We start from the raw sequence: 23518 nt of genomic DNA, 5'->3' as shown, positions 1-23518 counted from the left end.
TGCATAAAGGGAGATGTGACCTTTCATGACAGTCCTGGAAACTTGCTAATTAAAAGCTCGTGGAGTCTTGATGTTCTGGCGCAAGTGACTGGGCTGTGGGTAAATTATTTCTACTGTTTTCTATTTTGTTCCAAAACCCTACAGTATCTGGTGATAACAGATTTCATTAGCAAGGGAATTTGAATATAGCAGAGTGAATCAAAGTCTAAAACCAGAACAAGTCTGTTTAGAATATACATCTGTACTATACTGCATATATAGGTGTGTGTGTGTGTGTGTGTGTGTGTGTGTGTGTGTGTGTGTTAGTACTTAATACTTGATCTGTAAAGTTGGAGAAGTTATCCCTGTGTATTACCTAGGCTGTCCAAGTCAGAAATCTTAATGTTGCCTAAAACTCCCCACCTGTCCCACACTCAAATCCAACCCATCACTGAGTTTGTTGATTCTTTTATTTTTTTTAAGGTTTTATTTATTTATTATGAGAGAGAGCGCACCAGTGGGCGAGGGGCCGGGAGAGAGGGTTGGGAGAATCCCAAGCAGGCTCCAGGCTGTCAGCACAGAGTTCGACACAGGGCTCCATCTCAGAAACCGTAAGATCACGACGTCTGCTGAAACCAAGTGTTGGACGCTTAACTGACTGAGCCACCCTGGCGCCCTGATTCTTTTATTTTTTATTTTTATTTTTTTAATGTTTATTTATTTTTCAGAGAGAAAAAGAGACACAGAGTGTGAGTGGGGAAGGGACAGAGAGAGAGGAGGACACAAAATCTGAAGCAGGCTCCGGGCTCTGAGCTGTCAGCACACAGAGCCCCACGTGGGGGCTGACCATGTGAACTGCGAGATCATGACAGGAGCGGAAGTTGGTTGCCCAATTGCCTGGCCCTGGATTCTATCTTTTAAATAGTTTCTGAACCTGCTCCCTCTTCTCCATCTCACTGTCATTTTTTCAGCTCAAAGCCCCATCGTGGTCAAAAACAAAAGCTTTCTAGGTCTCCCTGACTTCAAGTTTGCTCTGTTTCAACTCCTTATCTGCACTGTAAACCAAGCGATCATTTTAAGAAGCAGATCTGATCCTGTCACTCCCCAGCTTGAAATTCTCAAATAATTTATCACCTGCAGAATAAAATAGAACCTCACCCACCTTTTCAGTCCTGCTGCCTGCCACTCCCCTATATGTTAGTCCTTCCGTCACGTAGTTCCTAAAATTACTTCCAAAACACTGTCCTTAATACATTCTTTCCTAGTCCTTTCTGCTGCCTCAGTTTCCACCTCCACAGTGCAGTCTCCCTCCAAATATAGTTGCCCCTTCTGTATTTCTGCCTGAGTTCCAAGCCGTATGGCATAAACGTTGGAAGCAAATGTAGTAGTGTGGCATTGCCTGAATAGGGCACTTAATGTAGGAGTTCAGGCCACTCAGTTAACCTTTGTAATGTCATCTGCAAAGCGCAGATGATAAGTCACAGCTGCGTTTCACTGTCATGAGGAGTTATGTGCGAAGTTCCATGTAAAATGCTTGCATGTAGTAATCACTCAGTAAATATTAGTCATTTGTCTTGGCTAAGATTTGGCTTATTTACCCCTTTTCTAGACTGTACTCCGTGGACAATGAATCTTGCATCGTTAGCAGCTATGATAGTTCCTCACACAAAATGAATGTTCATTACATGTTTGCTAAAGGGACAAATGAATGGATTTGCCAAATGGACAAGTTAATTATCTTCTGAATCCAAAATTAGAACCCTTGGTCTGATACATTTTGTGTAATGAAGAAGAGTTCAAGTAACTTCTAAAATGGTGAGTTATTACTCGAGCAATAAACAGTGATTGCCTCAATCTGTCCTGACACTTGTGTGAAGCTTAATGAGACACTGCAGATGTTGAGTTTTATAAATTTTGAGAGACAGAGCTTTCTGTCAGATTTAACCAAGGAAGTAAAGTCGTAGAGACTTGGGTTCTAGTCCTGTGTCTGCCACTAACTGGATATATGACCATGAGAAAGTTAATAATCTCTCAGGGTCTCTATTTCCTCATCCATAGACAAAGAATGTTGGACCAGATGAGATTCCTTTCAGCTCTCCAGTAAACTCCTTTTGTAACTTCTCAGGTAGCAATGTAGGGAATTTGTATCTGACAGTCTATAAAACAAGTGTAATATAACATATGATATAATAACAAGTGACAGATAGTCTTAAAACAAGTCTTAAATATTAACTTTCAAAAGGATTCCTGAGATGATGTTGTTTTAATTTTGAGGAACAAAATCTTAATAGTATGATTTTGGGGCTGGAATGAGCCATAAAAGACAGGATTGTTGTTAATAAAAGAAAGAGAAGGGCTCTTTTTGACCAATTCAGTAAAAGAAATAGTGTTTACACAGTGGATTTGCTGTACTGTTTGGATCAATAACCAAGATGTTGTAAATGTGTCATTGAGTATTCTGGGGACAAACCCAAAGGTTCTAGCAAAATGCATACACAGTGGACTTAGATCCAGTCATCTGTGTTAATAAAACCAAAGCTTGAAGATGACTAGGTGACTATTCCAGGACAAATCCAAATTAGGGTAATCTTAGGGAATGTGATTACCATTTAATAAGTGGAGGCCTAAGTAATCACATGGTATCCAATTGAGGAAAAATTGTGGAAGCGAAACATAGATAGTTGTCTTAGTGCAGGTGTCCTCTACTCTGTGATCCATAGATCCCAGGTGGTCAATGGAACTATCTTAAGGGTCTACAAATTCATGAGCTTGTCAACCACTTATTGTCTGTTGACTGAATCAATCAATTATGTTAATGATAAAAATGACTTCCTTTCTGTTTGTTCCCTACAGAGCAGAATGGAAAAGAACACATTTCTTTTTAAAATGTCCTTCTAGGGGTGCCTGGGTGGCTCAGTCGGTTACGTGTCCGACTTTGGCTCAGGTCATGATCTCATGGTTCATGGGTTCGAGCCCCGTGTCAGGCCCTGTGCTGGCAGGTCAGAGCCTGGAGCCTGCTTCGGATTCTGTGTCTCCCTCTCTCTCTCTGCCCCTCCCCTGCTCACACTGTGTCTCTCTTTCTCTCTCAAAAATAAATAAACATTAAAAAAATAAATAAATAAAATGCCCTTCTAGTTAGGGAAGTAGGCTTTGGTACACATGAGAGGAAGAGCAGAGAGATCCCCAATGCAAGAGCATACAGAGGTGGTCTAAATGGAAGGTATATCTCTATTTGGAATAGTGAATTATCAGTCCGTCATGACCCACTGTTATTAAAAATTCAAATCAAATAACTTACTGCCCTTGTTCTGCTTCCAATCTCATTGAGCTGTTTTCTGATAATTTCGCTGGCTCTGTAAGTTGGCCCACAGGGAGGACAGGGACATCTGGCTCACCTGACTATTGTAATTCTCTGTAAATAAACTGGCATTCTGGTTTATGGAGATGGGTCTTTAAGTGCTCACTTTAAAGTGAGTGTTTTGACTTTGGTTCTGGTCTTATTGTGCCGACAAAATCTGTTGGGGAGACTGCAAAGCTAGGAGTGCAGTCCTTAACCACAAGTATTTCCCAAGATCAAGGGCATCTTGCGAGGACTCGGCACTTAGGTAGCCGAGACTTTTCTAGGGACATCCTTTGTCCTTTGCGTTACTCGCCCTCATCATTGGATAAGTGTCTCATCTCATCTTCTCAGCTTGTAGATGGATAAATTAAGGTAAACCTCATAATATGGCTGTGGTTTGTACCCTCTGTCCTTGGTTAGCACCACTGAAAGCTAGTTGTCTGGAAGTTTATGACACATTTTGAAATCTTTTCATTTTGAAATAATTTTGGATTTACAGAAGAGACACAAAGTTACCACAGAGATACCCTAATGTTAACCTATTATGCAACCATAGTACATTTATCAAAACCAAAAGGCACAATTCTAACTGGACTACCAGCTTTATTCAAATCTCCTCAGTTGTTTTCCCACAAGTGTCCTTTTTCTGTTCCAGGAGGCAATCCAAGATACCACGTTGCATTTAGTTGTTACATTTCCTCTGCTGCCTTGAAGCTGTGATAGTTTCTCAGTCCTTCCCCTCCTGTCATGACTTACACACTTTTGGAGAATATCGGTCAGGTATTTTGTAGGATGCCCTTAATTGCTATTTGTTTAATGTTTCCTCAGGTTTAGACTGATGTTATGGATTTTGGGGAGGAATGCCACGGAGGTGAAGAGACCTCCTCATCACATCGTATCAGGGGTGCACACCTTCACTGAAGATACTAACCCTGAGCACTTGGTTGAGATCGTTTGTGCCACATTTCTTCACTCTAAGTGTAAACTCTGTTAGGTAGAGTCCCTAAGTTCAGCCTACACTCAAGGAGAAGAACATCAACCTCCACCTTTTGGAGGGAGGAGTCTCAAAGAATTCATTGGCATATCTTAAAACCACTGCAGTATTTTATAAATTTTGGGTGGAGATATTTTGAGCCTATGCAGTATCTTGTTTGTCTTTACAGTTTCATCCACTAATTTTGGCATGCATCAGAAGAACTTGCCTGCAGCATGATTACTTTGGTATCCTAACGGTGATTTTCTTTTTTCCTCGTTGCTTCTACATTTATTAGAAACAATATTTTTAATGGATGTCAAAACTCCAGTGCGTTTTGTGACCTGGCATCTTTTCATCTGCCTCTTCAGTTTGGTTTCTGTGGCTAAATCCTTCTCTTGAGAATATCTTTTCTTCTAGAAGAGAGATTCACAGGTTTTTCCTTTTGTAGTGATCAGACTTTCTCTAAGTTTTGGCATTTAAACAATATTATACATACCATCGTTATCAGCTTTCCAATGAAAAAGTCAAACAGGAGATTTCTGTTACCTTAATCTGTTTAATAGGATGCTCTTACTCTTTCTAATTTTATTTTTATTATTTTAGTACAGTTGACATATAATGTTACATTAGTTTCAGGTGCATAACAAAGTGATTTGACAAGTTTATACATTATGCAAAGCTCACTATGATAAGTATAGTTACCATTATGACTACAGAGGAGACCTTACTCTTTACATATCTAATTTAGCTTGTGTTGGAATAGTTGGTATCATCAGTTTGCTCTTGTTCTCCTATCTTTTGTCAGACTATAGACTAAAAATGTAAGCAGGTACACTTTGCTGTGTGCCAGTTTAAACACTCTTTTATGTAGTTCCCTACATTTCAATGTTTCAGGCCTTAGAATATTTTCTTTGTTAGTGGAAAATTTCAACTATTAAAAAGTAGAGAGGATAGCATCATAAACTATCACTTCCCTATGACCCAGCTTCAACAGTTATCAAGGTACAGTCAGCCCTGTTTCATCTATGACCCTCTCTCCTGCCTTGTACTTCCCTACGCTTGTTTATTTTTTTATTTTTATTTTTTTATTTTTTTTTTAAGTTACATCCAAGTTAGTTAGCATACAGTGCAACAATGATTTCAGGAGTAGATTCCTTAGTGCCACTTACCCATTTAGCTCATCCCCCCTCCCACAACCCCTCCAGTAACCCTCAGTTTGTTCTCCATATTTATGAGTCTGTTCTGTTTTCTCCCCCTCCCTGTTTTTATATTATTTTTGTTTCCCTTCCCTTACATTCATCTGTTTTGTCTCTAAAAGTCCTCATATGAGAAGTCATATGATTTTTGTCTTTCTCTAATTTCACTTAGCATAATACCCTCCAGTTCCATCCATGTAGTTGCAAATGGCAAGATTTCATTCTTTTTGATTGCCGAGTAATACTCCAGTGTGTGTGTGTGTGTGTGTGTGTGTGTATATATATATATATATATATATATATATATATACCACATCTTCTTTATCCATTCCTCCATTGATGGATCGATGGACATTTGGGCTCTTTCCATTCTTTGGCTATTGTTGATAGTGCTGCTATAAACATGGGGGTGCATGTGTCCCTTCAAAACAGCACATCTGTATCCCTTGGATAAATGCCTAGTAGTGCAATTGCAGATTCATAGGGTGAGTTCTATTTTTAGTTTTTTGAGGAAACTCCATACTGTTTTCCAGAGTGGCTGCACCAGCTTGCATTCCCATATGCTTGTTTATTTTGAAGTTAATCCCAGTCATTACGTTATTTAATCTGAAAGTCTTCAGTTGGTATTATAACTTTTTTTGTGAGTCAATTAGAAATGATCATCAATTAATCAGTTTGCTCATTGACTGATTTATTGACTGGCACTGAGCTACATTCAAGAGAAATGAACTGAAAAAACATGAATTCATTCCCTAGTGTCTTGGAATCTAGATTCAATTGGACATTGAAGTTACTCTCTGAGCCAGCTTAGTTACTTCCTTTCTTAGTTACTTAACTTCCCTTTGTCTCAGTTTCTTGATATGTAAAAGGGGATAGTAATGATACCTTACTTAGATGATTGTTGGGGCACCTGGGTGGCTCAGTCATTTGTGTCTCCAACTCTTGATTGCAGCTCAGGTCATGATCTCAGTGTTCATGGGATTGAGCCCCTACTGTCAGTGCAGAGCCTGCTTGGGATTCTCTCCTTCCCTCTCCCTCTGCTGCTCCCCGCTCACACACACACACTCTCTCTCTCTGTCTCTCTCTCTCTTTCACTCTTTCAACGTAAATAAATAAATAAACTTAAAAAAAAGAAGATTGTTGTGAAGAACAAATGGATAATCTATGGAAATTTGAGCATCAAAAATTATTATTGATTTTAGTTAATTGAAAGGGAATGAATCTATTGACAACCCATGAGTCTATGTTAAACTTAAAGAAAGGAATTAGAAAAACACCCAATTTGTCTCTAGTTGAGTCGGCTCTCAAAACACCTTTTTATTTTGAAAGTTCACAAATAAAGGGAAAGAATCACACATTTATCTACCTTTTAAAATACACACTGAATTTTTGGGTAAGTAAATAGCTCCTCTTGTTCAGGGAAATCTCCAATTTGCAGAATTGTTAGGTAGTAAAAATAGAAGGTAACATATAATTAGAAACTCGTTATTTTGCCACCCCGAGGAAATATTGATTCAGGGAAAGATAAAACCATTAAACCGTTTAAATTAATGGTTGATAGGTAGGATTACCGTTCATCCAATTTTGCCCAAAATAGTCCTGGTTTCTGACTAGAGTCCAGATGTAACTATTAACAGTGCAGATAGTACACTGGTTACGGTGGAAGGATAGAGCTGTCACTGCTGTAACCCAGTGTCACTCTCAGCATCATTAAGGGTGGGATAATCAGATATGCCTGTGTTTCTGGGTGTGTTATAACTGAAATAAACAGCACTAGTTATGAAGTTCTTTTCATAAAAATGTTCAACTTATATCTAACCAAGTCTTCGGATCTAAGTTCCAGCTTCCAGAAATACAAGGGTTAGAGGAAACAATCAGAGAGATCCAGAGGGTGGAACTGGCCTGGTATCTTCAGCAAGTCAGTGTCCTGATAAAAGGAACTCTTGTAGGTTAAAAGTGACCTAAGCAACATAGCAACCAGATGCATTGCATGGTTCTGAATTGGATCTTGCTTTGGCCAAACCAGCTAAAAATGACATCTTAGAGACAGCTGGGGAAATGTGAATATAGACTTGGCATTACCCTTAATTTTGTTAGGTGTGAAAATGTTATATTTGATACATAGAAAACTATGTATTTTTTTAAGAGATACATACTGATGTATTTAGTGATATAATGTTACGATGTTTATAATTTAAAGTACTTCAGCGTTAAAAACAAAAAAAGTTGACAGGAAAAGAAATAAGACAATATGTGTAAAACATATCATATACACACTGCTCATTATTACGATATGTAGTAACAAGTGATTGGAATGTTACAGAGACATGAGGGATGTTACAGGAAAAGAATCTAAGAGGGGAAATAGCAGGAAGTCAGGTTTTCTCTCTGAACACTGCTTTCTGGAGAAGTAAGGTGGAAGTTGAGAGCTAAAAGATGACCCCTGGCTATGGCATTCAACTCTTGGGTAATCTCCTCCCCTTGAGCGTGAGCTGGACTTACCAGTTTGCTTCTAGTGAACAGAATATGGGCAGCAGTGATGGAATTTCACTGCCAACATTAAGTTACAAAAAATCTGTCGCTTCTGTCTTGGGCATTCTGTCTCTTTCTCTTTTAGACTGCTTATGGTAGGAGAGGCAAATTGCCATGTTGTCGTCAGCCCCATGGAGACATCCATGGGGGTGTCCTCAGTTTTTAAGAACCTGCAAGGAAGTGACACATGCCAACAACCAGATGAGAGCACTTAGAAGCAGATATTTGAACTTCAGGTGAATCTTCCCCCGTGGCTGACAACCTGATTGCCTCCTCACAAGAGACCTCCACTAGAGGCTGAGCTTGGATTCCTGACCCATGGAAACTGAAATAAGAAATTTTGTTGCTCTAAGCTGTTAAATTTGGGGGCAACTTGTTGCCCAGATATAGACAACTAGACACAGATAAGAAAGAAAGCAGGGGTAAGCTACTATTCTTATTTGCTGCTCTGACCCACATGTTGATTTAGTATGATGTTTACTCTTCATAGAGTAATATTGTTCTAGTTTCTTGGCTGATAGCTCAATGTCTTCGTGTAGACATGTGCAAAACCTGAAAATTATCTTGATTTTAACCGTTTAGGTAAAGCATCAGCTAGCAAAATGCCCCAAAGCAACTCAGTTAACAAATATTACTTATTGAGGCCTGTTCGTTGCTGCCTAGGCCATGGTAAATGGTCACTTATGAAACCTCATGGCAGCTCTTTTATTTTCCAAATAAAGAAGCTGAAGCTATGGAAAGTCAAGTAATTTGCCCAGGATTATGCTGCCAGTAATTCATAGAGCCAGGACTAGAATCCTGATCTCATTTCATCAATTAGCTATCCATATTGCCTCTTAGGAAGCCAGCAGGTGTATCTCCATTACTGAGTTCTCTTCCAATGTTTCAAAGACCATTATTTCCCCCAGCGAGGAATAATATAGCTGCACAGCCCAGTAGACAACACTGGCCTCTCAGGTGAATGAATACTCTGCTAGATGTTGGGGATTCAGTGAAGAAAATAGAGTCCTTTCAAAGTATTTCAGTCTAGAGGAAAGAGGCAGACATGGTCTGTTAACTATGCTATCTTTCTGGTTTGGGTGGGATTTAGCAGTCCCCAGTTGGCTTTGGTGTGAGATACATCTGTGCTTGAAACCCTAGCTTCACTTTTTACTGGCTGTGTGGATGTCACTTTGCACAAGCTATGAAATCTCCGTTAGCCTTCGTTTCTCCACATATAAACTGGTGACAATATGTCTGCCTGTAGGGCTGCTGAGGGGATTAATCATAGTGTATGCAAAGTACCTACCATAGGTTTAAGATAGGTGTTCAGAAATGCCGGATTCTGCATTGGAACCACGTTTCAAGAGTCACTTCTGCAGGATGACTTCATAGCCAAAACTTAAAGCCCTGATGATATTAATTAGTCTTAAACAAACACTGTCTCTTTACCTCACTTTGACAGACTAAGTTTCAGGCTTTGTAATTCAATTGTTGCCAAATTGGCAACGGTAGTATTTGTTGTTCTGTTCTGTGCAGCTATGCACATTTTCAGTAACCTGAGTTATCATTCTTTGGCCACAGGGAACTGCATTTGGTCTCTTGCAAGATGCACTGAGCCCCTCTAACTATATTTTCACATTGATTCAATAAAATGTCTCACTGTAGATGCAGCTCAGATGAGATATTTGCTGTATATTTTGTGTAACTGTTGAGTGCAAAATATGCAAATTTCAAGCTCATGTTTATGTGAATAAGCTATGGCAATGAAACAATGAAATACTTAAACATAAAATCATATACATATGGTACATATATATAGGTATGCCTGCTCTACATATCTAAAAAGAAGATGATAAAATAAGATATAAATATCTTAATGTCTCTCTCTCTATAGATAGATATAAGTAATAAAACTATCAAATGATAAAACTTTCATTACAACTGCGAAGTGTTTCTTCCATTCATTCAAACTGACAGTTTGTTTTCATCTTTTATACATGCCACTGATTTGCTTTCTATAAGGTATCTATTTTGGGATGCTTTATTTCCCCTCAGCACTGGGGAATAGTTTGTCATGAGCCATCTATATCAGTATTATTCTCAGAATAGTTTGGCATGATTTGGGGATGTATGCTGCTACTGAAAAAGGGATCTAACTCCCACTCTTAGGCTCCAGTTTGTTTGGATGTCATATAGTCAGTGAAATTTTAAGCATTCTTTTCTTTAAAAAAAACCTTTCTTTTAATGTTTATTTATTTCTGAGAGAGAGAGAGAGAGAGAGAGAGAGAGAGAGAGAGAGAAGAGAGAGAACAAGTGGGGGAGGGGCAAAGATAGGAGGAGACAGAATCAGCAGGCTCCAGGCTCCAAGCTGTCAGCACAGGGCCCAATGCGGGCCTCAAACTCACAAACGCAGAGATCGTGACCTGAGCTGAAGTTAGACGCTCAACCGACTGAGCCACCCAGGCACTCTGCATTCTTTTCCTTCACCAGTTGAAGCTGTGTTTAGCTCTTACTACATTAAAAAACATTTTTTTAATGTTTATTTTTGAGAGAGAGACACAGAGAGAGAGAGAGAGAGAAAGAGAGGAGAGAGAGAGCCCTTATTACGCTCTGCCATTTGTGAGTTTGTGAAGTTACCTAAGTTCTCTGTGTCTCAGTTTCATGTATAAACTGTAGCTATTCACAGTACCCACCTCTCAGTGTTTATGAGACTTAAAAGAGCTAGTACATGGAGAGTACTCAGGACAGTGCCTCGTACATGTGGTTAGGTCTGACTAAAAATTATGTATTATTATTTTAATATTTTGAATTCCTTCATGATAGATAGGGCTCATCATCTTTATGCCTTTAATACCCTAGAGCCTACAGCTTTATTTTAAAATTTTCCATTTATTTATTTATTTATTTATTTACATTTTCCCTTTAATAAAAAGACCAATAAACAGACTTCCTTCTGGGTACCAGGGTGTGCTGAATTCAGAGAGGCATGAAGGGCAGATGCTTTCTACTGTAAATTGCACAGAGGTTTGCCATCTCCCACTTGTCTTAATACGGCAACTTATAACACTCATCAGATGACGATACACTTTAGGAGACACTTTGGTAGTTAGTAATCTTTTATTAATAACGTGGCTATCAACGGGTGGTCACTGAACACACGATTCTGAAAAGCTGGGAAATAGCTGATTTCCACAGCAACTCTGTGATTGGCTTAGGTCCAATTCAGGTCGATTTTTGATTGGCTCTCGCAATGGAAAGGGTCTCTGCCTGAGCCACTATTACCCATAAGCGGCCAATATGGCTCCACAATTGGCTTTCCTGGAAGCCGGCAGACACGTGGCTACCGCAGGCCCGGCAGTACGTGGGAGGACCTAATTTTGCTTACCTCGAGAGGGCGCCGGCGGCTTCTCGTTGCTCTAGTCTCATTTCCCATATAGCCTCCGAGTAACCAATCACCTAGCTGTCTGGATACCGCTTTCAAAGTCGGCGGGCCATTTCGCCAATCGCAAGGCAGATACCGCCCTCAGCCTGAAGATTGATGGAAAGCTTCACCAATCATTTCATTGATCTCTGCGATCTCCCCCGCCCTCGCACGGGATTGACGATCCGACCGGCCAATCGAGGACGCTCAGTCGGCGGGTGGATGAACGCGGCCCTCTGTAATGGCGGAGCGTGGCGGGGACGGGGGGGACGGTGAGCGATTCAACCCGGGGGAGCTCAGGTAAGGGGCGCTGTCCTCCCTTACATTTCAGCACAGTGGGGCCCCAGGGGCTAGGCCTGCCGCGGGGAGATCCGCGGTCGGGGGGTGGGCGGAGGAGCCGCAGCGGCTCGGGGCCAGGACCGCATGGGGTTGGCGAAGGGGGAAGGGGAAGGTGGCTTGAATGAGAGAGCCGAGCCGGGGCTGGGCCGCGGCCTCCTGTGCCCTCTCCGGGCGCGCCCTGCGGTTTTCCCTGGGCCCCAGCGCCCCTCGCGGCCTGCGGCCTGCGGGCCGGGTCCGGCGTTCCCGCCTTGGGGCCCCGCCTCAGCCTCGTGCCGCCTCCGCCTCGGCCCACCTCAACCTTCCTGCCGGCTCAGCTCCGCCGAGGGCCGGGCTTTCCCCCATCGACCCCTTCCACTCCGCACTTAACTCCTCGGGATCCGTCGCCACTTCTGGCTCAGCCTTCCCCAGGCCGTCCGCGGCCCTCGGGGGTCCCCACGTCTGTCCTGTTCCTTCTTCGCCTCATCGCTTCTTTTTCTGAACTTCCTGTGTGCTTTCTTTCTCTCTCATCCGTTTATGCCTCATGCCGCATTTGTGAATAACAGCAATAGCGACAGCCGTTTGATACGTGTTTCTGTGTGCCTTTGGGGTAGTTGGCTATTGTCATTTTTGCAGGCCACAGACCAGAGCCCTCTTCAGTTAAGTTACTGGCCCATCGTACAGGTGAGGAAACTGAACCCTGTAGAGGTCGAGGAAGTAGGACAAGGTCGCATTGATGGAATTGTGGCTCCAGGAAGTGGCTTGAACCCAGGCAGTCAGGCTCCAGAGCCAGCAATCTGGATCGCTGTTCCATTCTCCTGCTTACGCCATTGCCCTAAAGAGTGCAGTGACCTTTCTTCCTTTGGTATCTTAGTGCCTATGGGGTTTGTAATTAAGATCTGGTACAGTAAAAGTGTCTTGATAAAGTAAAATTCTTTAGTGGTTTTTGAGGAAAAGAGATACTGAGCTTTATGTATGTTTGGTACTTTTTTTTTTTGTGGATAAGGGAAAATGACATTTCAGATGTTCAGCTCTCATTCTGAATTGTGCCATTGTCAGCATTTGAAAATGAAAAAGAGCAGTGTAGGTTATGAGGACTCTCTAGTATTGTCTGGAGCTCAAGATGAAATTGTAGAAAGAAATGGGTATTGTTACTCAAGTGTTCAGGAAAAAATTGTCTTCTCAATTCTGAATTGTCACACAGAGAAATCCTTACTTGACAGGAGTAAAATCTTGTTTTCTTTCAGGGGCGAATTTCATACCCTTTAAACCCCATATGTACGTTAGTAATGAGTGATCAAAGTGTATTGTCAGGGTGGTTCAGTATCAGTGATGGAAAGTTTATTACTGATTGTGATCTCAAGGGAATAGTTACTTACCTCCTTATTGGGAACATTACTTTGCATTTTAGTACTTTACAGAGTAGCCTTTTAGACTTTGTTACTAGTAATCTAGACATTGTTGTAAAAGTGATTTGAATAGGGTTTTAAATTAGGTGTTCTCTTGCAAATATTTTAGATCTTAGCCTCCTGGGTTGGAAATTGCTTCCAGAGCATATTGTAAAAACTTTTACTTATATAAAATAACTGATTATAGCATTTCTCATGGTGTAAGAGAAATTACCTGTTTATGTGGCTTCTTTGATGGTACAAATTGAGGCTTATTTTTGTATTTGTATTCTTAATGTGTATCATGTTGTGTCTGCCATAGTGCCTGGCAAGGGAGGTGTTGGATGGATATATGGTAAATAAAAGAATATAGGAGATTACAGATGGTTTACTTATGGACCTACATTTAGTGTGTGCTTTGTGACAGTCACTGACCTAGGTACCTGCTGGCAGGGGAGCCTTGAACCAGACCGAAAACTTTTGTCCTCAAGGAGCTTCCATGCTAATTAAGATTGATCTAAATTCTAAACTGAACTAACCTCATATCAAATGAGATCAACCTCCCAAGTGTGAAGAGACTTATTCAAGGTCACTGAGTAATTGGTAGGGTCTAGGTCTCCTCACAGTCTTACCACATAATTTGACTCCCATATATCATGATGTAGCATCTCTCTATTTTTGTCCTTCCTATTAAAGTATTTGCAGCATTGTCTTCACCACTGGGGAGATTGTATATCCTAGGGAGATACATTTGTTCTTGTAAAAAAAAAAAAGAGTCTTCTATTCTTGTAAGGAGCCTTCTGTTTTCCAAAAAGGTTAGAAGTGGTAGGGATGCATATAACCTACAGTAGACAAAATTTATTTAGAGGTCCAAATGCCACCCGTCCCTTAATGGTTGAAGACCATTAAGAACGCTTTTGTAGAGTCGTATTTGTATAGATCTTTTATCCAAGGCCTTTGTTTACCTGTTAATACTTTGTCTGATGACAAGATACTTGGGAGTCTCAATTTCCTCAACTGTAAAATGGGAATAAGAATACACTGGTGCTACCACTAGCCAGCTGCCTTAAACAAGGTATTTTTCTGTGCCATAGTTTCCTTTGTAAAAATGGTGCCAAACTTGCCTAACTGGTAAGTTTATGAGGATTGTGAGGACTACAAGAATTAGTACAAACACCGTCCATGTAACCGTGCTTGGTATATAGGAAGTACCCAGTTTACATGACCATTGCAAGAGTAATGCTTGAACAGTTACTGTCCTGGGCCCTGGGATGCAGCAGTATGCCAAAGAGGATCTTATATACTAGCGGGTGGACAGAACACAGAAGTAAACAAGTGAAAGATTTCTTCGTAACATGTATCATAATTGAAAATGCAAATTGGGTTACGAGCCAGAGAGGGACTGGGTTTGGGGTTAGAAAAGAGTTTGAGGTAACATCTGAAGTGAGGCCGAATGAGAAGGAGCCAGTTATGTAGACATCTGGGGTAAAGCATGCCAGGCCGAGGGAACAAGTGCACAGGCTTCAAGGTAATGAACTTTTATTTAAAGTATTTGATCAAAAAATAGGTCGGTAGAGGTCAAGTTATAGAGATTCTAATAATAGTAATTATAGTAATGTAGTTAACACTACAGTATAGCTAGCTTTCTCACATTAATACCATTTAACACTACTGTTACACTAATGTTATGGCCACAGTAATAATAGCTCCTGCTTACAGGGGGCTTAAGTGTTAGGTGCTCTTCCAAGTACTTTATTAGTTCATTTACTCCAACTTGAAGTTTCTGGTGAGGTTGTTGGGATGCAACTGCATGTACAGAGAGCTCAACACGTGTGCTATACATATCTGACATCAGAAGGTGGCACCTTTAGGCTGTTGATGGAGGAAATTCTGTGAATTTTGTCATCATTTTTAGTGGCAGACTTGAAAGTTAAGCTGTCTAGTCAAATTGACATTGCTTTTTGAAGTTGAGCACTGTTCTAGGTAATGATAATTTACTGGGTAGCATATGCTATCCTAAATGCTTCACAGGGATTATCTCATTGAACAGTGAGATAGGAGATAGGTCTTATTTCTCTGCCCCTGCTAATTTACATTAGTATACTAATACTGAGTATACTCAGGCTCAGAAATTATGTAACTAGCCTAACAACAAAAGGCAGAGTCCTGATTTGACTTTTTTTGTGATTCAAAAGCCTCACCACTTAACTTCAGCCTGTAACTAGGAAGTGAAAATCTAAAGAAAGAATTACTGTAATTTTTCTGTAAAGGGAGAGGCAGATTCAAAGGAAATCAGAAGATTAAGGTACATTATTAACTTGAGACTGAAACACAGTATCTTTCCTTGGTGGTTCACTTTTTTTCTGCCCAGAGGTTAAGACTTTCCTGTCTGTCTTTAGGGAGTGTGTATAATATGAAGACTGATTATTTTGATCCCATCCTTACTTCTTTGTGCCATCACCATTATTACCTCGTACTTTGCAATCCCGAGTGCAGGATAATTTGCAAATTTGGTTAAATACTCTTGGAATAGTAGCTCTTGGATGTGTTTACAATCCTAGTGTTCTCATGGAAGTCATACTAGTTCTTAGGATTTTTTTGTGACAGAATTGAACTACAGTGTGGAAAATTTAGAGAAAGTTCAAAGGATAATCTTAAGCAGAGGGTTGAAGGATGTAGGAAAGTTGGAAGAGCCTGGTGAGAAGAGAGTATGAAAATGATTATTTTCAGATATACATAAGGAATGTAACTATTAATCTCATGGGCACAAAAATGTAAATTTCATATATAAAGAGTTATAGTAGCTTTTGAGAAGAATAAGGAAATTATATTAAAAATAATTTTTATAATGTGTATACCCTACTTGTAAGGTAATTTAGGTACAATAGTGCCTAAATATTGGCTTATTCAACGAATATTGAGACCTACTATGTGCTGGGAATATACAGGAGAGCAAGACAGAATTCCTGCTCTAGAGAGGCTTACATAAACAGCATGGTGTAGTGTTTAAGAACTGTTTGCCTGTGTTCAAATCCTGGTTTTACTGCTGAACCAGCTGTGAGGTCTTGGGCAAGTGATACTTCTCTGTGCCTTAGTGTCCTCATCTTTAAAATGAAGTTGATAATGCAGTTGACCCTTGAACAATGTGGAGGTTAGGGATGCTGTCCCACCCCCCACGATTTGAGAATTGAAATACAGCTTTTGAGTCCCCCAAGACTTAACTATTAATAGCTTACTCTTGTCTGAGACCCCTTACCCATAACATAAGCAATTGATTAACACGTATGTTGTATGTTAAATGTATTATATACTGTATTCTTACAATAAAATAAGCTAGAGAAAAAATGTTAAATCACAAGGAAGAGAACGTAATTTAGTACTGTACTGAATTTATTGAAAAAAATTCGCCTGTAAGTGGGCCCGTGCAGCTCAAACCTGTTTTATTCAAGGGTCACCTGTAGCATCCATCTCACGGCGTTAAGATGGTTAAATGAGGGGCACCTGGGTGGCTCAGTCGGTTAAGCGTCCGACTTTGGCTCAGGCCATGATCTCGCGGTCCATGAGTTCGAGCCCTGCGTCGGGCTCTGTGCTGACAGCTCAGAACCTGGAGCCTGTTTCAGATTCTGTGTCTCCCTCTCTCTGACCCTCCCCCGTTCATGCTCTGTCTCTCTCTGTCTCAAAAATCAATAAACGTTAAAAAAAAATTAAAAAAAAAAGATGGTTAAATGACTTAAAAAGAGCTTAGAGCACTGCCTGATACATGGTAGCATAAAATATTTTTAAAAATTTTGTTTTTTAAAAAAAGCACTTGTGAGAGGAGATAGGTAATACCATTTATGTGATACTTCCTATCTGTTTAAATGCCATGGGAAAAACAAACCAGGGTGATGACCTAGAGGTTGAAGGATGGGATGGGGTTCAGTGTAGCGAAGGGCTTATCCTTTAAAGAATATTCGTGATCTCTTAAGCTGCTACCCCCCACCCCCTGTAAAAACTTTGTACTTGGAAATAATTTCCAAAAGTTGCAAAAATGAAGTTAATACACTTAGTATTTTACCTCTCTGCCTTATTATTTGCACGTATGCATGTTCTCTTTTACTCTGAACCATTTGAGGGTAAGATATAGTTAAGTGTCTGTTTTCTAAGAATGGACATACTCTCCTCTGTAATAATAAGTTATCAACTTCATAAATTTACACAGATAACAGTACTCTCCATATCCCAGCGTTGCCCATTACTTCACTATATCCTATTAGCATGTCTTCTCTCTAGTACCGAATCCAGTCTAGAGTTAGTATTGTGTTGTCATCTCTTTAGCGTCCTTTAAAATCTATGACATTTCCACAGCCTTCCTTTGTCTTTTATGTATAACATTGACATTTGTGAAGAATACAGCCCTCATTCTCCCTTTTTAATGGAACATTCCTCATTTTGCATTTGTCTAATATTTCCTCATTATTAGATTGAGGTTATACATTCTTGCTCGGAATAGGTGATTGTGTATCCCTCTCAGTCACTTGGTGTCCATTTACCTATCTATCTATTTATTTATGAGAGAGAGAGAGTGAGAGAGCGAGAGCGTGCTCGCATGAGCCGGGAGGGCAGAGGGAGAGGAAGAGAGAATCTGCAGGCTCCACACCCTGCGAGGAGGTGGACGTGGGGCTCCATCTCACTACCTTGAGATCATGACCTGAGCCGAAATCCAGAGTCCAGAGCTCAACTGACTGAGCCAGCCAGGTGCACCCCCATTTATTCTTTTTAGGTGATAATAATTTTGATCACTTGGTCAGGGTGTTGCCCAGTTTCCCTAATATGTAGTTGATGTTTCTTCATCCTGCCCTGCAACTGAAAATAGCATGTGGGGAGACATTTTAAGACCATCAGATATCATCCTTATCCAGATTTCCTCCTGGATTTGGTGACCACTGATCATTCTTACTGATGCACTTTTTACTACGATGGTTGTGAAATGATGACTTTCCAGCTCCACTTGATCTTAAGGGCCTCTTAAATTTGATTTTAATTAGAGATGAATAACTATATTTTATATGTTTGAGAAGGAAAAATTTATACATTGCTTTCCCACACAGGATGGCTCAACAGCAGGCCTTGAGGTTCCGAGGCCCGGCTCCCCCACCAAATGCAGTGATGCGAGGCCCACCACCTCTCATGCGACCTCCTCCCCCTTTTGGTATGATGCGAGGCCCTCCACCACCACCTCGGCCCCCCTTTGGACGTCCTCCTTTTGATCCCAACATGCCGCCAATGCCTCCTCCAGGAGGGATTCCTCCACCAATGGGCCCTCCACACCTCCAGGTAAAGAATGTAGAAGTTGTCATTTGTTTGTCAGTGTCAGTATTGATATTGTGTATGAGTTTTGCTTAAAAACTTGTTCTTAGTCTCATTTATAGGAAAATGGGAGCTAAAGAGAACATCCATATGTAAATGTGTTGCTCCAAAAGCAGTAGTAACAACATAATTAGTATAGAAATTCTGAACGGGAATTTATTAGATGGTGAAAAACCATAGAAAAACATACATATAAAACTAGGAATCAGTAGGGTAGTTCTTACCTGCCTTATATCTTGAGAATTGTCTCTAGTAATCCGTCTTTATGGGAAACGAAGTTTGAAATCTTAATACATAGAGTGGGGGGTAATACGTTTTCAATGATAAATGTTGCCAGTAAGTATTTAAATATTATGAAGTATTTGTATTTCTGAGCAGTTCTCCCAGGAAAATGATGCCTAGGATAGAATTTAGATTTTGTCTCCCTGGGGCAAAAGTAGGGTTATCTTACAATTTTAGAAATAGAATTATTGTGGGATTTCCTTAAATAAAAACTTTTCTGGTATTTTAACCTGAAGCATAATATTCTACTCTAGTTTATGTAGACTCATTTATTTGTCTGAAATGATGTCATGAAGGTATCAAGTCTCAAATGTCTACTTTTGAGAATGTATTCTTTTTGTTTGAGTATATATCTTTGTTTTCTTACTTTATCCAGCCTGCACACCCCTGAAACCAAATAAATACAGTGCTGTCATCTGCCCTCCATTTGCTTGGATAATCAAGAATGAACTTACTAAAAATAGAAAAGGGTAATGATGTAGCATTTAAGCGATGTTAACTCAGTGTAGATAGGGTTATATTTATGGAAGAGACACAAAATTTTAATATTTTGCTTAATAATTGTATTGCCTTCCAAGTAATGGATAGTTCCTACCCCCACCCTTAAACAAAATGTTAAATGCTTTTATATTTCCTATGATTAGAAGAAATCACTTTTTGACCTACTGACTGTGGTATAACTTGTTATAGGTGGATTTTTTCTTATTTGTGCTTTCAAGAGTTAAATCTACTTGTAGAATATTGTAAAATGTAATGGACTGATGTAACCCTCTAATGGAAATAAATCAGATTTGTAATGTGATACTTTGTAATGTTGTGATGCTTTTCTTGTTCTCTGTGGATAATTGTGTGGTTTTACTTTAAATCCAAATGATTTCCAGCTAACGGTGCATGAGACCTATTTGGGGTGGTTATTTCAGAGAACATGGGTCTGTATGCTGATGCTGGAAAGACATGAAACTGAATCCAGAAAAACCTGGAGTATGGAAAAGAAGACATTTTTAGGAAAAGGAAATGCATTTTCACATTATTATAGTGTCCATTGCATGACACAGAATAAGATGCTTTGAATAATTGAATTTTAATGTTACTCATAAATTATAGAGGAAATCTTTTTAATTCCTTTTCAGAATCTGTTTTTAAATGTCAGGCCACTTTTCTGCTAAGATATAGCAGTTTCAGTTAAATTGTTTGGTTGAGGGTCTTGTGTCAGCAGTCATTGAAGAATGACAGTGAAGGAATTATCAGAGATAGGATTGGATCAGTAATGGCTCCAGGATTTTTTTTAATTATAATGTTATGTCATTTAAATTCTTATTTTCCACTAAAAGTAAAATGGGTAACTATTTGATTGTGTCTTTTAAAGTTACTGATGTTTATGTGTTTGAGCTACATTATTAGTATTGCTTCAAAAAATAGAAAATGACGAATATTTTCCTAGCTTACAGTTGCTTCTTACGGGAAAAGAGAATAAAAGGGTTAGGTAGAGCCGATTTTTCTTTTCTTAGAAAATTATTTATAAAATAATGTTTCTGTTATGGTTGGTTCCTGCGATAGGTGACCTATGGAGGCATTGGTGTGCCTAGTGTTAAACAAGATCTATGACTCATTTTTTTCCTTTTGAAAAGTAGCCAGTGCCCACTGTATGAAATATGCAGTTAAAGTGTAAAGAATAAAGCAAGATTCACCCATAATGCTATTCACCCTGTTAGTATTTTCATATATTTCCTTCTAGTCTGTTTAGTAGTCATTTTTGTTAAAGAGTAACTTTACTTCTATAACCTTGATGAATATATTTGCATGGACTAGTTTTTACTACTAGAGGGAAACTAGTTTCTCTTATAGTACTTGATGTTTGGGTAGAATTTACTAATTTGAAGGTACAAAAGAGAAGTACAAATGACCATTATTATTGTTGTTAATTAACAGAGACCACCTTTTATGCCTCCACCCATGGGAACCATGCCTCCTCCTCCGGGTATGATGTTTCCACCAGGAATGCCTCCTGTGACTGCTCCTGGTACTCCAGCACTGCCTCCTACTGAGGAGATATGGGTTGAAAATAAAACTCCAGATGGGAAGGTAAATTATAAAGTATATTTAGGTTGTGCTCTTGGTGACAAGAGTAAAAGTTAAGAGTTCTGGCAGGTGGAGATCAACGACAGTATCCTTGCCAATTAAAATGAGTCTCAGATAAGCACTGGATAGGGTAGAACTCAAGAAAGGCTCACTGGATTAGACTTCTGCACAGACATAAGGTTGTCTGGAGTGCTTGTATATGTTCATCTGTGATTCTGAGTCCCCAAAGTAACTCTGAGGTTTAGTGTTTGCCAGGAGGACTTCTGGAACTCAGCACTTAAGAGTACTCACAGCTAAGACTAATTACAGTGAAAGGATCCAAAGCAAAACCAGCAAAGGAAAAAAGGTACATGGGGCAAAGACTGGAGGAGACCAAGCACAAGCTTCTAAGAATCCTGTCAATGGAATTACATAGGACATGTTTAATTCCTCCAGCATGGAATGGTTACAACACGTGTGAAGTGTTGTCTACCAAGGAAGCTCACCTGAGCCAAGGTGGTTGTGGGTTTTCAGGGAATGATGGGAACCCTCTTAAAATTCAGGTTTCCAAATGCCAGTCACACGCCAGCTTTGCAAGCAGGGCTTTCTGAAAAGAGCATTCTAAGGCCTGCTTTTAACTTTCTGCATAAAATAGAACCTCGATTTTCCTTTTTGTGTTAAAAATGTAGTGTGCTCATTATAGAAAATTAGGGGAAGGGGGAGAAGGGGAAAATTACTTAATAGTTTCATACCTATCATTACCTATGGTTTCAACAGCCAGTTTCTCTTCTCTAAGCTTTTTTCCCTCTTTTCTAAGTTTTTTTTTTTTTTTTTTTTTTTTTTTTAATACTTCTTAAGAGAAGGTATAGTTGCGTTAGTGTTTTTTAATGATAGTTGACAGATTCTGGGATACCAATGATTTTGCTTCCTCTGCAGGTTTATTATTATAATGCTCGGACACGTGAATCTGCATGGACCAAACCAGATGGAGTTAAGGTTATTCAGCAGTCAGAACTGACACCTATGCTTGCAGCCCAGGCTCAGGTTCAGGCCCAAGCCCAGGCGCAGGCCCAGGCGCAGGCCCAGGCTCAAGCGCAGGCTCAGGCGCAGGCACAAGCACAAGCTCAAGCGCAGGCGCAGGCCCAGGCCCAGGCCCAGGCTCAGGCCCAGGCCCAGGCCCAGGCCCAGGCGCAGGCACAGGCACAGGCTCAGGCGCAGGCGCAGGCACAGGTGCAGGCGCAAGTACAAGCACAAGCAGTAGGAGCTTCCACCCCTACAACCAGTAGCCCAGCACCTGCAGTGTCCACTTCAACATCATCATCCACCCCATCCTCTACCACTTCTACCACAACAACTGCCTCTTCGGTTTCGCAGACAGTATCAAGTGAGTACCAGCCAGCATGTATTTTCATTTAGGGGTTAGAGAAATGGACAGGTAGGGACTGCATTGCAAAATGATCCTAGTGTTTCAGGTATTATCCTTCACGTTACTTAAAATACGTTTTTGACATTAAGCCTTTTGGGTTAAAAAAGAACAGAAATTTCCATTAGTAGAAGAAATTATTTGTCCTGTTGGAATTCACAAAGCTAAACTAGGAAGTGCAGAGTAGCTATCCATCTTGACCAAGTAATAACGCTGGGTGCTGTGGGGTTTGTAACATAAGTAGAAGTCTTGGTTCCTGTCTCACAGGGCTTCCAGTTTTTCTAATTGAGGCAAGAATAATGCATGTGAAACAATTAGAGAGTAGTGTACACAGCTATATGGTGAAAATAGAAGGTGCAGGAATTCAAGAAAAGGGAGAGACAAGTAAGTGGGTGGACTGTGGGTATTGAGGTTGATCGTGACGGATGTGTAGTAGGATTTGAGTGGATTTGAAAGTAAAGACCGGTCTTTCAGGTAAGGGGAACATCATAAACAAAGGTCAGGAGATGAGGATAAATGCAGTTTATTGGATTGTTAAGAAGCTCTTCTGAGGTGGGGAGGGGGAGTTATATTGGTTAACAGATTGAGTAAGAGTGAGACCAGGTTACAGAGAGTTTTAAGAACCAGGCAAATGGGTGAGGCGAGCAGGTTCCAGGGTCTAGCATAAGTGTTCTGGAAGATTTTTCTGGTGTTCTTTTTTTTCGGTGAGGGGTAATATTGAAATAAGGGGAAGTTAGTAGGAACTTTTCAGTAATCTCATTTAGAGGTAGGTAGGTTTTAGAATGGGATACGGGCAGATGAATGAGGAGTGGAGATAGAAGCACTCAGAAGGGTAAGAGAATTTTTAGGTATAATGTCACCGAGGCCTCAAGGTTAGACTTCTTCTAAAAGGATGAGAGGGATTAATAGATTTTAGGAATGGGGAGAGAAGATTTTATTAATTTGTTTGAAACAATTGTCATTAATATGTATACTATTAGCTTTGGGAGATTTCTGTTTATATATATGTTTTATATATCTTTATGTATCTTTTTAATTTATAGGCTGAGATTGAAGTCCAAAATATTTAAATAATGATTTTATTGATATGATTATTTGTTATGATACTGGTATGAAGATGCATAGTTATCCCTATAGGTGATTAGAAGTTGGATTATCTTGCTACCTTGATAATAGATGAGAATAAGAAAAGTGCCCTAGCTTCAGGGACTTGGGAATTATTAGTGTATTTTATCCTGAAAGAAATTTGTAAATGAGAGAGATTCAATCATAGTAGA

General features: G+C 39.9%; 1 protein-coding gene across 9 annotated transcripts in view; it reads left to right on the top strand.

Annotated features, from left to right (window-relative positions):
• The first annotated feature begins 11605 nt into the window (after positions 1–11605).
• Positions 11606–23518, top strand: part of TCERG1 (transcription elongation regulator 1) — a 60893-nt gene continuing 48980 nt past the window's right edge. For 8 of the 9 annotated variants that reach the window (XR_009262665.1, XM_058732683.1, XM_058732681.1 and 5 more), the window contains exons 1-4: positions 11606–11726; positions 18220–18445; positions 20690–20842; positions 21755–22202. Coding sequence is in view for 8 of the 9 variants with exons in the window: in XM_058732683.1 (XP_058588666.1) it covers positions 11668–11726; positions 18220–18445; positions 20690–20842; positions 21755–22202 (886 nt within the window). In the remaining variant the exon portion in view is untranslated. The remainder of the gene's footprint in view (positions 11727–18219; positions 18446–20689; positions 20843–21754; positions 22203–23518) is intronic. The other variant, XM_058732665.1, reaches the window with a different exon arrangement.

This window comes from Neofelis nebulosa, chromosome 1, assembly GCF_028018385.1.
Source record: "Neofelis nebulosa isolate mNeoNeb1 chromosome 1, mNeoNeb1.pri, whole genome shotgun sequence".
NCBI classification, from domain to species: domain Eukaryota; kingdom Metazoa; phylum Chordata; class Mammalia; order Carnivora; family Felidae; genus Neofelis; species Neofelis nebulosa.
The sequence above is the reverse complement of the archived record's forward strand: the minus strand, read 5'-3'. Positions and strand labels throughout refer to the sequence as shown.